The sequence below is a fragment of the Panulirus ornatus genome, chromosome 12 (genome assembly GCF_036320965.1).
Source record: "Panulirus ornatus isolate Po-2019 chromosome 12, ASM3632096v1, whole genome shotgun sequence".
In the NCBI taxonomy this organism is placed as follows: domain Eukaryota; kingdom Metazoa; phylum Arthropoda; class Malacostraca; order Decapoda; family Palinuridae; genus Panulirus; species Panulirus ornatus.
The window spans coordinates 68262977-68281078 of record NC_092235.1 but is presented as its reverse complement, the minus strand read 5'-3'; the positions used below and the strand labels follow the sequence as shown (position 1 = coordinate 68281078).

At 41.1% G+C, this 18102-nt stretch overlaps 1 protein-coding gene across 9 annotated transcripts in view; it reads left to right on the top strand.

Moving 5' to 3' along the window:
- Positions 1–18102, top strand: part of LOC139752192 (uncharacterized) — a 277547-nt gene that overhangs the window by 151422 nt on the left and 108023 nt on the right. For 6 of the 9 annotated variants that reach the window (XM_071668178.1, XM_071668177.1, XM_071668179.1 and 3 more), the window contains exons 1-3: positions 6578–6674; positions 10432–11000; positions 13072–13184. In XM_071668178.1, the coding sequence (XP_071524279.1) occupies positions 10569–11000; positions 13072–13184 (545 nt within the window). In that variant the 5' untranslated portion in view covers positions 6578–6674; positions 10432–10568. Of the gene's footprint in view, positions 1–6577; positions 6675–10431; positions 11001–13071; positions 13185–18102 lie in introns of those variants that run through there. The other 3 variants (XM_071668174.1, XM_071668175.1, XM_071668173.1) reach the window with 1 other exon arrangement.

Sequence of the window (18102 nt, the reverse complement as noted above, 5' to 3'; positions counted from 1 at the left end):
CCGGGTCCTTCTGGTTAGTCATTTACATAGTTTATGAACCTGAGTCCACCGCTGGTTACTTTTACTTAGACAACGGAACCTCACATCTGCCTCCCAATCCCTCGACCGTTTAGCCATACGTAACGGTCTAACGAGAATTCTTACAGATCCTCACACACACATACCTGCTTGTCTTTCATTTCTGGTAACCTATAAACACTGGATTTATATACACAATTTCCTTTTCCTATTTTTCCCATTATTTAAGCTGGCTGATCCCTCCTGCAGTAGACCACATCTGTAACGCAAGACTTCCTCACTGACTTGTGGTCCTCCCATGGTCTCTTCACAATTGATTACAGATGCTGTTGACAGTGAGTCAGGCTTGTACTGTTGACACTGGGTCAGGCTTGTACTGTTAACACTGGGTCAGGCTTGTACTGTTAACACTGGGTCAGGCTTGTACTGTTAACACTGGGTCAGGCTTGTACTATTAACACTGGGTCAGGCTTGTACTGTTAACACTGGGTCAGGCTTGTACTGTTAACACTGGGTCAGCCTTGTACTGTTAACACTGGGTCAGCCTTGTACTGTTAACACTGGGTCAGCCTTGTACTGTTAACACTGGGTCAGCCTTGTACTTAACTATATTTTCTGTTGCTCTTCCTGCAACTAGCCACAGTTCTTTCATATTCCAGCAGCTTGGTAGCGATCCCAGTTCATCATACACATGTCCGTCCGATTGTTTGTGGACGCTACTTGAATACGTGAGGAGATCTACCGTCAGGGCCAGGTTCCCTCATCACATCTCGTCCTGTTCACTTATTCAGGTGGGGGGTAACGTGTCTTCCACTGTGAGTACACTGTGGAAATTAACCTTCACTTCCTCCATTCCAGGAACCCCTACGTGAGTCCTGTCCCCCCCCCACCCCCTCATCTCTCCCCTGACTGCCATTCCAGGAACCTCCACCTGAGTGGTGCTATCTCTCCCCTGACTGACCGGTCGCTCGTGGTAAATGCACAGGATAGTCATCGCCCCTCTCCACTGTGTGGTACTCAAGACTCCCCTGCACTTCCCTGGGTGTTCCTGCCTCCCGGTAATCTTGAAGATGGTCTGTAGCTGCTGCTGCTGTGGCTGCTGGCACATCTTGCTGCACATTATATCCTGCTTTGCCTGACCATCTTGCGTCTGCTACTGACACATACCTTTTTTTTTTTTCTTCTTCCTCTGCTGTTCTCCTCTCGCCATATCCCTCCGTTACCAAACATCGTCTGACTCCCTCGCGACACGCTGAACTGAACCATTTTTTCCCCGAGTAGGAGAATTCTGCATTTCTCCTTATATTGCTGAAGGTTCATTATTGATATATTTATTTATTTATAATTGCTCAGGGACGATTGTGTAAGATATGGTCCGCTCTTACCCGAAGGCTTATATAGGCCAGGTATGTGCTTCCCCCAGAGCGAAGGAAGTGAGAAGTTCTCTGTCGAGACTCTCCTCTGGTTAGCCTCACCAAAGGTGAACCTCATTCAGGCGGAGTACGGTAACACTCCTGAAGTAGTCCCTCTCCCGTAGCTATGGTTGGTGTGAGGGTTACGTCTCTCTGTTACTTCCTCGTTAACCAGTCGTGAGAAGTGCCGCCACCAGGGAACAAGTTGGCCGGAGACGTCTGCAGGTAAGAATGATAGCCAGGGTTGGCGGCATATTTACTCCCGCGGTTCAGCTTGGGTCAGTTCGGGAAGTGCTGAGCCCCAGTGTCTCGGTTCCGATGTATGGATCCAGAATTTACCTGTTGATTTCACCGTTGTCCAACTGGCCTTCGTGCTGGGGCTGTCCACAAGTGTGTGGTGTCTCCCGCCACCACCATCATGAGCGTATCTTTACTGAATACCCAAGACGAAGGTCAAGCCGCTCACGTCGCCAGGACCCGCCGCCTCCCTGCACCACCACCGCCACCAGCAGGCTGTGGGGTACGACGTGGCTGCAGGATGACCACGACTGTGAGAGAGCAGGACCAGCAGGGCTGGCCGCTGTGTACGGAGGGACGGCTCACCCTACATCAGCCGCCTGTACGCCACAAGTCATTCATAATTCAACGATAGCATTTCTGTATGACGATCACCCTGACTGTGGATGGTGATGGTGGTGAGTGGGAGGGCGACGATGGCTGATGACGTAGCTGGCCACAGGAACCATCAGAGGGAAGTGGGACGTGACACTTATCAACGTGGGGGCTAAACTGCTTCATTGCGTTACGCAATTTCTTGTCGTCAAGACGCAGCGGCGGCACCACTGGTGACTAGCGTAGTGTGAGGTGTGGCAACGCCACAGTGTGAATCACGGCAGTAAGTGTGTCGCATCCTACTTTACACAGGGAACAAGACGACGCACGCACGAACTCACACACACACACACACACACACACACACACACACACACACACACACACACACACGTTTACTATGTGTCTTTGTCTTCCATTCCCGGAGAAGGTTTGGGGGCGTCATACCCTGTGGTGACGGTGTTGATGGTGGTCACCCTGAGGAAGACCTGACGGTGGCGTGGGTGTGACACAGAGGAGCACCTGCCCAGCCCACCACCAGGGAGGCCAGACCTCAACCCCTGGCTGCAGTACCCCAGCCCACACCTGACCCACCCCTCCAACACCACACCACCTCCATAACCACACCACCACCACCACACAACCTGCATCAGTACCTGCACCACCACACATCCTGCACCACCACCACACATCCTGCTCCACCACCACACATACTGCTCCACCACACAGCTTCACCACCACACATCCTGCAGCACCACCACACATCCTGCTCCACCACCACACATACTGCTCCACCACACAGCTTTACCACCACACATCCTGCAGCACCACCACACATCCTGCAGCACCACCACACATCATGCACCACCACCACACATCCTGCTCCACCACACGGCTTGCACCACCACCGCACAGCTTGCACCATCACATCCTGCGCCACCACACAGCCTGCACCTTTGCAGAGCCTGCACCACCACACAGCCTGTAGCAGGACAGGGCTGTGGTTCAGAGCCATACATCAACACAGATCAGACCGTCTAGCTGTAAGTGAAGCGTCCAGTGTTGCATGCTACTGCTGGCTGGGTGGCAGCTTGGCTGACCACGTAATATTGGTGTCAGAACACCCGCACCTGTTGACAGGACGGTGTAAACACCTGCTACTGGTGATGTATGAATACGGGCAGGTGTTGGTATGGGAACACAAGCAGGTGTTAGTGTCAGAACAGGTGTTATTGGGTGTAGCAATTTACACTCAGGTATCCACCGAGTGAGGGTTAGTGTTTACGTGTATGTGTTGTATACTATCGGCCCACGTGGACCCGTGTCGTATGTTGGCCACACCCGCCTGCTACACCTCCACCTGGTTTGTGTCAACCATCTGCCGTGCTAGTCACCATGGCCCCTACAGCAGCTACATCCCAAAGCTGTCACATGCCGCGCACAGACGGGCGGGAGGCGGAGTGTGTGAGTGAGTGAGTGAGTGAGGACCTGCGACAGCGAGGCACGTGTAGCATACTGGCCTCACCCGCGCCCCTCCCTCACACACCACTACGAAAACTGATTTTTCTAGGATAAGAACCGAGTTCATGACGGTCATGTGGTCACCTTTCTCTTACTGATGACTTGTACATTATTGACTATTCCTGGTGCATAACACAGTGTAGGATGATACATGGGAGGGTATGGTTGGGAGTATGATATATATCATAGTGTAGGATGATACAGGGGCTGGTATGGTTGGGAGTATGATATATATCATAGTGTAGGATGATACAGGTGCTGGTATGGGAGGGAGTATGATATATATCATAGTGTAGGATGATACAGGGGAGGGTATGGGTGGGAGTATGACATATATCAGTGTAGGATGATACAGAGAGAAGGGTATGGATGGGAGTATGAAATATATCACAGTGTAGGATGATACGGGGGAGGGTTAAGGCTGGATCATCATCCCGGAGAGCACAGTCTCATGCACTGTACAACAGATATTCGCACCAGTTCTGACTTGCTCACAAGTTGCTCCAAACACGTCACGTCCAAGACACACAGTTTGGTATCAGATAAGAAGAGATGATCAAAGTAATCCTTCCTCTCGCAGAGGAACTCATCTCTTACCCACGAATAATCACAGAGTAGATGCTGGATGGGAGAGCCTCATTATCTTACAATAGATGAGGCTCAGTACCATACTTGTCCATATGACTGTGGTGTTGTGCCAGGTAAACACTGATCGTGAAATCATTCGTTAACTTACACAGTAGTGAACCAGTCCGGGTAGGTTGGTTCTTAACCTCCTGACCATTACTATATGACCCTCCCGTATGATGATATAGCCTCTCACCTAACCCTTAAAGGTCAGGTCAAAGAGAAGGTCATCATATGCAAGAGTCATCTTGTGGTGGTCAAGTGGTGTCATACATGTGTCGGGTGTGTTACCTGTGTTACTGATGCTTCCCAAACACAGGGTAGATGCACGGAGCACGCATGAAGCCCGCCGCCTACTCTTTTTTTTTTTTTGTAATGAATTTTCACCTTACATTGAGGCCCTTCGGAAGATGTTTTTGTCTTGTGCAGTTCTCGAACAAATGAGCGAATCATATAGATTGCCGAGCTGTGTGACCTGTATCGCAGTAGGACAATGTACCGTCCACACTTTCACGAGAGAGAGAAACATAATGTTCAGTGTACCACCAGAGCTGATGATGTACAGATTTCTGTTTTTGTGAACCTTCCCTGCAGTAGAGAAAGCTGACACCCTGCACGAACAGCTCTCATTCAGAAACTAATTTTACGAAACACCCGTACAACTGATCCTGTATGTATTATATTCATACAGTAAAGCGCAACAAAAAGAAAAGGCATTTGATAGTGTTTCAGCCATGACATCAAGAGTAATAATATTCTTGATGAGTTTCACACGGATGTTAGCTTTATCATTAACCATTAATATGTGTCCTCCTCTATGGCAAGTATTTTGCATGGGTGACTGTATAAGATATTCCTCTGCTGAATTAACAGTTTGTAAAGGTAGTGGTTATGGTAGTGGTACGTAGGTAGGTGTATATTATAAAAGAAATAAGATTAACATGGGTCAGTTAGTGTGACTTCTAGGGAATACCTAGGAAATGACATGATGATCCGGGCGGAGAGAAGGTACCAAGTTCCTCCACTAGTACAGTCCCTCCACTGGTACAGTCCCTCCACTAGTACAGTCCCTCCACTAGTACAATCCCTCCACTTAGTACAGTCCCTCTAGAGAGAATCACACAGTGATGGTGTAGGTTAAGAATACATCATGAAATGAAACAATACAGGATCGTAAAGTAACTATTTCCTGGTCATTATCCTTAATCGCTGCTTGGGTTTCAAGATATTATTATATCTTTTTTTACACTTCAGGGTGAAAAATTCGTATGAGTGCCGTAATTGTGGATGTTCTTGTTGTCAAAATACTGTCTAAACCTTGTAAAAGTGTAAGTAAATGGGAAGTGGTGATCAGTATAACAAATTATGCAGGATATACTGTACTTCGTAAATCTTCGGTATTTTCCAATAATACTAAAACGTTTTGAAACGGCCGAAGCACTGCTTTGAGTTCGTTAAGTCAGTGTACCTCTGAATGAGTGACCCAGTCCAGACAAGGGTTATCAGTTTATCCGTGAGAGGAAAATAGGCTGGTGTGTCCACGTTATACCAAGACGTCATCTTCACATTCCTGGCTTGTCTCACATATTGCATGACGCATTGTTGTTGTCATCCACGGGTCCACAGGTGAATCACATCCCCCGCTGTTCGTTAGGGCAGTTACGGATCGTGTGAGATTTTATCAGTGTAGTAATGAGATAAGGTTCCAGTGGTTTGGTCATCTCTAAAGATCGTGGGAGATAATGGTCTAGAAACTGTTGATCTTTATCATTTCGTGTTGGAGGTGTTGTGCGTGCCTTCATGACGCACTCATGTAGCTGCTGTCAACTAACAATCCTGAACATCCTCATTCCAAACTTTGTTTGGTGGAGAGGGGGGGGGGGGCAAGGTCGAGAAAAGTTGGGAACCACAGGGATAGTGGTGTGCTGCAGTGATGTGGAATACGGGGGACAACGTTCTGTTAGGGAACTGAACCACAACATATAAAGCAGTCGGAGAAAACAGTGGAAAGCACTGTGGATAAGGGGCCCTGCTTTAGTGAATTGTATGTGGCAGCTGTAGAGTAGATGTTAACGAATGTCATTGCTTCGTTTGCTCCTGGCGCTACCTCTCTAACGATGGAAACGGCTGGAAATCCTCCCCTCTCGTTTTTTTTTTTTTTTTCAATTTTCCAAAAGAAGGAACAGAGAAAGGGGCCAGGAAAGGATATTCCCTCAAAGGCCGTCCTCTGTTCTTAACGCTACCTCGCTATCGCGGGAAATGGCGAATAGTGTGAAAAAAAAATATATATATATTTATATATATGTGTGTGTGCCTTTTGTCATTATAATCTCTAGATATAAAACGAATTAGTTTGTGACGTCACGGTGTTCTCCAGCTCTGGCTGAGGAAAATTCGTGAGGTGTGAGGAGGAGGAGGAGTGTTGACATGTGAGGAAGGTTATGCCGCGATATCTGAATTTCGGATTTCGAACTATATTATGTTGTAAGATATATTCATCTATTTACTATGGAAATTTTTAATCATAAGTTTATAAGCAGATTTATTCATGTTACTGGGTGTTGTAAAGGAAGATTAACATAGGGCAAGTCCTTGAGCACAAAGGTAAAACCTGAGGTATATAATGACGCCTCCCAGCCATATGAAGGGTTCTATCAATGATCTAATTCTGGGATAAGGGAATTAGCTTCGTTAAGTCTGGTAATTGATTAGAATACCTCTGCATCGCTATGGCAGTTGGTTATTGAGTGATTACAACTACAGCGTTAGGGTTAATATTTAGAGTAGCTTGCCGAGCTTGAATTTACGAGTTAAGCAACGCATAGAAAATAACTGAGAAATGCCCATAGGGAACCTCTATAAACCTCATAAACCTCACCTAATGGCCAGAATGGTAGAAATATACCAAGATTAGATTTATGTCTTGCAAAGTATCACTGTCATCTGTTTTTTGATATTCCGCACAACGTGGTGTATTTTCATGACTTTATTTCACCTAATAATTGAAAATTAAGGTATTGAATGCAAGGGAGATTATGTTTTATATTTGTAGGTTCTTTTTTTTTTGAATTGTTTCATTTATTAAATACCACATGTTTTCCTGGGTGTACTACTGGTGATGTACATATGTGCAATAAAACATAATGTTCTGGATCACGCTGTTCACGTATTTCTGTAATTCCTTCATATTTTGTGAAGTACCAGTAAGAAGTCATTTCCCAAAGTTGATATTAATGCAGAGCTAAGTTGAAAATTACCCTAAGGTATATCCGTTTTCACAATTCAATTGAGATCATATTAGTTACATTCAACATCAACATGACATGGATGTCAAATAACACTCACTTGGAGGGGCTATACAATCCTCAGCAGGAGACGACAACAAAGTACTTACAATTCCACTTGTGATTTACCAATTTATTGGTATCAGCCACTTTTCCCTTTATATTGGTATTAGTAGAATTTGGTCCAGTGACACAGAATACTGGAGGGAGGGAGGGCAATGGTGGAAGAATGCATGGAATGGTGTTTGTGAGGAAGGCATGTAAGGACAGGAATAAGTGGAGACCCTTTTGCCATTTCCACTCCTTGATGGGGGTTCCCAGAGGGAACAGGCATCAGAGATTTGGATAGACGTAGATACTGTGCACAGATAATGATTAATGATAATAAAAAAAAAATTGAAATTTAACTGAAAAATTTAGAGCCAAATTCTATTTTCTGTAGTATGAATGATTTTTTGTATTGATATGTATGGTTATACTTTGGTGTATACAAAACTACATTGTTTGATTCCATCAGTGTACCAATGCACATTTACAAAAGGATCTGAAGTTTAAGGCATATCTTTGATAGTAATGCAGTAAGTGGTCTAGGTTATTCATTTTTTTTTAACTTGTTTTAGATCTTTCAGCATGAAGATAATCAAGCTCATCTAAAAATTGAAAATATGTCAGATTTACATTGAAATTGCCCAGTGAGGGGAAAAAAATCATATTTTTTTTCTTAGTTAATAGTCACCATTTTTGTGCATGACTACAGTAACCTCAGTGCCTTGTTGAATTGATGAACCATATCATATTCCATCTTTAAGACTGGATATGGTCCAAAATCAGTGATTATATTTATTTTTTTTGTTTTTTTTTCACCTACACTAAGCAAAGCATACTCTTGTGAACATTGAATTACAAAAGATTTCTTAACTTTGTATGAAGTAGATAAAAGTATAACAAGACATACTTTTAAAACATAATTTTGAGGGCATTGATGTTGACTTTAATAACCAATTTCAGTATCAGTATCTGCAGAAATTTTGGTATCATCAGTTTCCATTATTCAAAGTGAGAAATTTGTGAGATTTCTCTTGATTCTTTTGGGATTATACAATTGTATTACCTACTTTTACAATGATTAATCTACATTTTCCATGATGTACTTAACTGTAATTAACCTACGTTTCTCCATGATATACTTAACTGTATTAATCTACTTTTTCCATGATGTACTTAACTGCTATCACCTTGTGTAATACTGTTCAGTAACGTTTCTTATGTTGCTCCATAACTCATATTCTCCAAACATTACACTAGCATTGCAGAACATAATCAGACAATATTCAAAGCTAATAATGATGTGGAGTTATTTTAAACAGTTACTTCAAGGTATTCCAATATGTCGTATCTAAGTTAGCCTCGTAGTTAGTGTAGAATAAATAACCTTATCACAGCCAAGTCCAGCCCAACTTAACTTGAAGTGCTCCAGCCTGACCCAAGCCATGCCATTTACCTCATCCTGATCCTGTTTAGTTTATGTTTTAACACATAGACTGCAGAAATTTCCTGGTAACTTCTTAACATGAGATGATGATAATCACAAGTCTTTCATATGATATTGAAAATTTGATAAATATCAGTTAGTAGTGAAAGTTAGGTGAGGATTTCTTAAGTTCTGTTGATTTCTGGAATTGTTTCACAAGTAGTGGTATACATCCCCATGTTTTTCTTGATTTTATAGGCTTCACATCTATTAACTTAATGATTAACGACTAAAGAAAAAAGAGTACAGTAGTCTAAATCATGCTCTATAAGTATACATTGCAAAACCAAATAAGATGGTAATCCAAAATTAGCTTCAAGGTACCCTTAAACTGGAATTTTATCAGGTTTTTATAGAAAAACTGCTAAAAACTATTATGATTAATAAAGAAGAGGGACATCAAATTTGTACAAGGCATAATGTCATCAAAATTCTTTTTATGACAACCCTGGATTGTACTGTAAGCTTTGGTACACATGCAAAAGATTGTGGGAAAACCTAATTTTGAGGTGCTTGAATTATTTTCTATTTTGCCATTACTTATGTCATGCTGAGGGAAAACCTTACTTTGAGGTGCTTAAACTATTTTCTTCTATTTTACCTATGTCTTCTTGCTGTGGAAAAACCTTATTTTGAGTTGCTTAAACTATTTAATTCTATTTTTACCTATGTCTTCTTGCTTCAGGATCCTCTTATGTGGCATTCTTACAATACTGTGGAAGCAAGCCAAATTCAATGGGCAGGACCACAGGTCAGGAAGTGTGGTTTTGTAATATATGTGTCTTTGTTGGGCAAGAGTAAGTGTTTGACATCAGAGTTGCATCTTAGGCTTGAGGGTTTATGAGAGGGTGATGAATTAGTATATATAGTGCTGGATTGATGCTTGGTTCCAGAACACAGATGGGAAAGTATAACTCCTACGTGTCAGGGGAGTGTGGTTTTAGATGTATGTCTGGTGGAGTGGAATTTTAGACTGGATTGTGGGGACTGTCATTTGGATACTGGAGATTCTTTTTCTTGTCTGATTCTAGTGTTGGTATTTGTTCTGAGGGTGTTTAGTTTGTTTGTGGCCAAAATCATAGGTCAAACCCAAACTTTCTCACATTCACACTTATTATATCACAAGGGAGGGGTTGGTAATGGTTCTAGCCATCATGATTTAGTCTTTTGCATTTATTGATATTTTTTTGAAGCAGTGAGGATATTCTTTTATACTGTCCCACTAAGCAGATAGAAATTAATAAAAATTCTCATTTCTTTCAACAGGCAAACCCAGCAGTTGTTTTATTTTCTCTTCACATTTTCTTTCTATATCTAAAGCTTTTTTTTACTCATTTATGGGAAGAGCCAAATATACTATTGATTACATTAGATTTTTCATAGTTCATGAAGCTTATCTAATTTTTAATCTGGTTCTTTGTTACAGCCATACTCATCCAGTTGAAGCATCAGGCAGGATTTCATCGATATTGATATGATAACATATATCAGGGAATTGTAGAACTGTTCAGTAACCAATAACAAGCTGGTTCTCTCATTTTTAAGTGGACACAGAAAAAAGATATGAAGGCTGTAAAAGGAGGAGAGAGGCACATTTATGCTCATGTGGATACCCTTAGTGGTAAAATCCAAGATCAAAGCAACAAAAAATTAGAGAAGTTACGGAAAGGATCAGATGATCAACCTATTGTATTAGAAAATACTAAGATGAAAAAGATCCCGCTTGGAGTGAAAAGCAAACATGAAGTTAAAACCAGTGCTACCCTGCAGAAAAAGTTTGTCTGCCATGATAGGAAATATCAGATGAAAGTTGGCAATGCTCAGCCATATTTGTTGCCAGAAAGTGCAGCAGAAGTTTATGGAGCCCCTGAAATCCATTCTACTTTACGAGTTGGTGAAGCTTTGATAAAGGCCCAAGAAAAGAAGCCAAATATGCTGCAACTTGTGAAAAGCAAGTTAGACTCCCCCAATACTGCTTCAAAGTTTAAAAAACAGGTAAAGCCATTAGACTTCAGTTTGCAACTAATTACATAGAATATCATGTGCAGTTAATCTTACTTTGACTTCCTTTCCTGCCCCAGGAGCCCCCCGTAATCACTCGGGAAACTGTGGTTTATATATGGACATAAAAATAAAGTGTTATTACTTTTTACATATATTGTATATACACATGTACATACACACGTCCACACACGCAAATATACATACCTACACAGCTTTCCATGGTTTACCCCGGACGCTTCACATGCCTTGATTCAATCCACTGACAGCACGTCAACCCCTGTATACCACATCGCTCCAATTCACTCTATTCCTTGCCCTCCTTTCACCCTCCTGCATGTTCAGGCCCCGATCACACAAAATCCTTTTCACTCCATCTTTCCACCTCCAATTTGGTCTCCCTCTTCTCCTCGTTCCCTCCACCTCCGACACATATATCCTCTTGGTCAATCTTTCCTCACTCATTCTCTCCATGTGCCCAAACCATTTCAAAACACCCTCTTCTGCTCTCTCAACCACGCTCTTTCCATTTCCACACATCTCTCTTACCCTTACGTTACTTACTCGATCAAACCACCTCACACCACACATTGTCCTCAAACATCTCATTTCCAGCACATCCATCCTCCTGCGCACAACTCTATCCATAGCCCACGCCTCGCAACAATATGATAGAGATTATGTCTTTTGAGGCTTCTGTGCACATCAGGGAATTTTGAAATGATTTTATACTGCTTTAGAGAAATTGTCACATCTTGATTTATGTTTCATAATGTAGTTCATTATTTAGCTTCTAAGTTTTGAAGAGTTATGTTAAAGCATGGATCACAAGATAATGAACATTTTGTGCATGGCCAGTTTTTATTGCTTATTCTCGCTTATGATAGTTTTGATAAATGATAGTTTTCATATCCAAAAGATGCAATAGTCAGATTTCTTCAAGTTTATTTGGTTGTCTTTCCACATGAAAAGTTGCCCTTGCTGTACATTGTTTTTGCAGTATGCCCACTGTCACATGACTTGTCAGTAGTTGCTGCTTAATAGATGAAAAGGCACAGTGTTGTGTCATAACTCATATATATATACCTTAGGAATCCTATGACATTATAAGTAAGGCATCTTAATTTTTTTTCCATATTCATATCTAGGAGCATTGAGGAATGTGTGGAAAGAGGTTGTTATCTGGTAGAACAAAAATGGGTATGTTTGAAGAAATAGCAATCCATAAATAAGTCTGATCAGCAGAGGTGGATGTGTTGGATATGAAATATTTGACGACAATTTGTTGTTTAAGGTGGTTTAATGGAGTAAGTAATAAAGGGTAAGAGAGAGATGTGGTAATAAGAAGAGTGGTTGAGAGAGCTGAAGAGGATGTGCTGAAATGATGTGAACTTATAGAGAATAAATGAGAGGCTGACAAAGAGGATATATGTGTCAGAAGTGGAGGGGACATGGAGAAGGGGAAGACCAAATTGTTGATGGAAAGATGGAGTGAAATAAATTTTGAGTGATGGGGCCTGAACATGAAGGAGGGTGAAAGGTTTAAACAGAATAAAGTGATTTGGAACATGGAACCATTTAGTATACATGGGGTGATATGCTGTCACTGGAACGAACTGGGGCATATGATGTGGCTGGGGCATACGTCAGAGAAGGCTGTGTGGCCTGGTTTTGGATAGGGGGTATTGTAGTTTGATTGCAGTGTACCTCACAGATAATGAATGGATTGGAGCTATACTGTCGTCTTTTGTCTTTTCCTAATGCTACCTCACTACCTTAGTTAGTGGTAGACAATTATGAAAGAACAAAAGTAAAGATGTTAAAGCTGTTTGCTGTTATAGGGTGGAAATGAAGACATTTTGTTTTACTAACTACCTGTATGCTAAGAAAACATACCTTGAAAGTGCTTATTAGTAAATGAAGATCAGAAAATTGTATGTACACAAAATTGCTCTATTTGCCTGTTCACTTGCTGGTCCAGATTTCAAGAACAGAAGTCCTGCTCATTAAGTAAATTATTTTCAGTTTCAAAATCTAATGTTTCATAATTCTGAAATTATTTCAGATGACAAAGCAAGTTAATGTACCTGAATCAAGAGCAGTTTTCCAAGAGCTTGTGTCTGTTGACATCAGTGAAGAAGCATTAGCTACTCAGATGAAGGATTTGCTCACCTTAAGGTATTCTTTTCACCATATATGTTTGTAATGTGTGAGAGTATGTTTATGATAACTAGATATCCACTCATTCTAAAGTCAAAAGACTGCTCCTTTTGATATGAGTATGGTTGGTATTATTATTTAGTTTTTTATTAATTACTTCCTGCCCAAGGTGTCCCTTCTGTCTTTAAAAGGTTACTGCAGTGCTATAGGAACCCAGGCTCATCTTCCAGGCAGGAACACAGGTTATATAATGAATGATGAGTGTACGTCTGTATAGGGAGAGGGCAGGGCAGTTGAGTAGTGTTTGGTGTTGTCATTGTAGTAGTTGCATCATGGCGTGAAGGGTCTTGGTATGTGTAGAAACATAATTTGTAGTGTTGTTGGGTTAGGTGATGTCCTGAGTGTAGACTGGACAGTGTTTCTCATGTTTTCTATGGAATGTGGCTTCTGTTAAGTGCATGTCTTTTGGGATGAAGTTTTAAGGGTGAGTTAGGAGGGCAGTTTTTAGTTTTTGTAGGGTTGTTTCAGCTTTTATGTGTTTTGTTTAATGTATTTATTGAGGGGGTGATATGTGAGTAGAGGCTGCTGAAATTTGAGGTGGGGATAAACTTTTACTTCTGTTTGGGGATTGTTGGTTAGCTATGGAGTGGTTTGGATGGTTGGGGTTCTAGTGCTGTTGCATGGAATTGAGTGCCAAGCATGTTGAAATGGGATTGTATTGGGAGGATCTCAGTATCTTTATTTGTATGTTGGGTGTTTGTGGTTGCTAAGCAGCCAGTGCTGCTCAGTGCACTATTTTATGTAATTTGGAGCTTTGATATATTGCATTTGAGAGGGTGATAGACTAGGCACATGCAGCAGAGTTTAGAGTGGAGCAGATGAGTTGTTTGTCAAGGATCCTAAGGAATTAATATTCTCACCAAGATCTAGTGCCAGTTAGTCTCCACCTGCCTATGGTCACACCATAAATTGAGGAGTGCCAGTTGGGTGTACCCTGCTGCAACAGATGGAGGATGGTCTGCAGTCAACATATGTGGACAACCTCCAACCACTGAGGGACCTTGCCCAAGGCCACACTTATTTCCCAAAGAAGACACTCATTTCCCTGCTCCTGCATGGAGCACAGCTTCAAGCTCTCCCTGGTTGCCATGCAGGACCATGGGATGTATTTATTTATTGGTTGATTTTCAGTTTTTGCATCATTACCTGTCATTTATTCCAGGAGAAAGGTTTTCTCTCATGGGATGACATCCCTTGTCATACATTTTCTTGAATTTTTCATTGCTGTTTGTTGTTAGTTGTTAGTTTGTCCTTTAATTTATTCTATTTTGTCCAGCACTGTTAATTTTATGTGTAAGGAAGCATTTCCTCCCATCTTTCCTGTCTCGTTTCTTGCTTAATTTCTCTTTGTGTCCTTTAGTTAATCTTTTCTTTCCTGTTTTAAAGAAATGCTCAGTATTGACATTGTCAGATTTATTTAGAAACCTAAGTCTACAATGGTTGTCCTATCCTTGCAGCTTAGCAACCTTAGTATGGGTTCAGTTTTTGTAGCCTACCACTGTACCTGCTTTACCAGATCTACTTATGTAGTCTTTGTAAGTAGAATGATCAAACTAGTAATGTATATTATGATATGGAGAATCTATCTTCGCCTAGAACCTCTCACCCTCCTTTCTACTTACTCGTTCACACACCTTACCCTCTTGATAGACACTCCTCTCTGCTTTTAATAACTTTCCTCCTTCTGAATGTCTTTGTAACATGTTACACAAAGCATCTTTATGAGCCCTACCATATGCTTTCTCCAGATCCATACATGCTACATAAAAAGCCATCTGTTCTTTTAAGCATTTTTCAAACAGATTCTTCAAAAGTAAACTAGATCTGCATATCCTCTACCACCCCAGGAACCACATTTTTCTCCCCAGGTTTGATGCTCTGCATAGTTCTTCATCCTCTCAATCACTACACTTCTCTACAACATATCAGGTACACTCCACATGACAATGTATTACCTCTAGTTCTTATATTTGCCTTTGTCTCCCTTGCATTATATATGCATTTGGCCAGCCCTCAAGTACCTCACCATGATTCATACATTCACTGAAAGTCCTAATTACCCAATCAACAATACAGTCACCCCTTTCCTAAGAATTTCATAATGCAGTACCATCCACTCTAGCCACCTAGCTATATTTCATCATGTACAAGGTTTTCACCTCTTCTCTCTTCACCAAGCCACTTGCCATGACTCTTCTCACATCACATACCTCCGACCCAGACACCCTAAACCTGCCACCCTATCATCAAACACATTCAGCAGTCCTTCAGAATATTGACTCTTATCTCCTCTTCATTTCATTACAGCCTCCTACCACTTCCCTGTTTGCCCTTCACTGATGTTCCCATTTGTTATCTTGTTTTTCTCACTTTAATAACCTCTGTTATTCAACAAATCTCTGTTGGATGGTCAGGTGCCTATTGACTGGAAACTAGCATATCTCACTCCTGTATAAAAAAAAGACAAAAAGCGTGACTTGAACTACTGCCCAATTAGCCTCATGTCAGTGTTTGTCAAAATTATGGAGAAAATAATACGATAAAATTGTCACATTTTAGATCACAAAATTATATCAGACAACCAACATGGTTTCCACAATAGAAGATCCTGCTGGACAAATTCACTGGAATTTTTTAATGTTAATCATTAGGATTGGGACAAAAGAGTACCGTCTGATGTAGTATATTTAGATTTCCAAAAGGCTTTCAATAAAGTACCTCACAAGAGACTTTTACATAAACTCAACGCACACAGAATCAGTGAAGAACTCTGTACATGGTTCAGAGACTGGTTTACTGGAAGAAAGCAGCATGTAGTATTAAATGGCAAAGCCTCAGATTGGCTAGACATAATGAGTGGTGTGCACAGGGATCAGTCCTAGCCCCAGTTCTTTTCAGAATTTACACTTATGACCTAGAACTTGGTTTCATATCTGAGATCTCCAAATTTGCTGACGTTACTAACTAGGAGGTAGAGCTGTAAACAGGCAGGATTGCAAAATAATTCAGAGAGATCTGAACTTACTAGCAGAGTGGTCAGACAGAAGGCAAATGAAGTTTAATGTAGACAATTGTGAAGTTATGCACTTTGGAGACAAGAATGCACGTTTCAAACACAACCTATTTGGAAACTCTCTAACTAAAATAAATGAAGAAAAGGACCTTGGAGTTGTCATTAGCAACAATCTGAAGTACACTAAACAGTGTCAAGCAGCAAGTAAAATTGTCTACCAAATGTTAGGTTTCATAGCCAGGAACATAGATTGCAATACACCTGAAACAATTCTCACACTTTATAATTCTCTAGTAAAACCACACCTTGAATATGCAGTTTGGTCCCCAAATTATAAAAAAGACGAGGAAAAATTAGAGCAAGTACAAAAACATATGACAGAATTGATCCCATCCCTGAGAAATCTGGCATACAAAGAGAGGCTAAAACCATTGGATCTACTCTCCCTTAAAAAACATAGACTTTGCCTGACAAAATTGATCCCATCCCTCAGAAATATGGCCTATGAAGAGAGGCTAAAACAATTGGATATCTTCTACCTTAAAAAATGTAGACTTTGCATGACAAAGTTGATCCCATCCATGAGAAATATGGCTAAAACAATTGGATCTCTTCTTTAAAAAAATGTAGACCGTGGTGTTCAAAATTCTGAACAAGTTCAATAAAGTAAATCACAAACATCTTTTTTTTAAATACAAGAAAATATGGATACCAGGACAAATGGAATAAAACTCAAAGCTGAAAGATGTAGTATGGATGTGGAAAAAAGCTTCTTTTCCAATAGCACTGGAATGAGTTACTGTCAAATGTAGTGAATGCTAAGACTAAAAGTTGTTTAGAAAAATATAAATTCAGGTATACTCAGAAAAATGTCAGAAATAACTGTATAAATGACAGTAGTCATGGGGACAGTTGAAAGCTAAAGTACAGCAGTGGGGAATCGGTGATGGCTTTAAAAACTGCCGAGCAGAATTGCTTTTTCTTAAGTTAAACTCCTTCCACCCACCCCACACAACCCAATCATGGGCCAATCAGGCCTCCTGTTTTCTGTCTTTCTCATGTTTCTCACGTAGAAAAGTGTCTTATATTACCTGAAATTTTGCTATTTGCCTACCTCAACTCTCATTTGCCTTCTTTTTCAACCCCTGCACCTTCCTTTTGACCTCATTTCACCTTTTCATATACATCTCCCCATGATTTGTGGTGCTTCCTTCTCTCGTTTTCATAAGCAACTTGGTCATCCAACCACTCACTGTCCTTCCTCACCTACCCACATCCTATCTTCTGCATGCCAAACACTTCTCTTGCACATCCAGCACTGCTTCCCTAAGTGCCTCCTATTCCTCACCCATTCCCCATACTTCATTTACTCTCATCTTTTGTCATTCTGCATTCTGTCTCTTCGTATTTCCTCACACACTCCTCATTTCCAAGTTCAAATCTTGACTCTTGCCTAGTAATGATCAGACATCCCACCAGATGCCTTTTCATCACAGTCACATCCAAGAGTCCCTCTTTTTGTATGCCTATCAATTAGTATGTTATCCAGTACTGCCCTCTTACCATCTTTCCTACTCATCCATGTATTGTTATGTATATCCTTTTTTTTTTAAACCAGGTATTCCCAATCACCAATACATTTTCAGCACACAATTCCACAAGCTCGCTGTACCGAATATCCCATGTCTCCCTGTTATACCCTCAAATGCCATATTACACATTTAAATCATCCATCACTGATACCCAATTTCATGCATCAAACTGCTTCCACACTATCTCAGCTGTTCCCAAAACACTTGGACTGTTTTCATCTTGGCTTTTATCATATAATTTATTTTATAAAGTAACTGAGAAGTTGTGAAT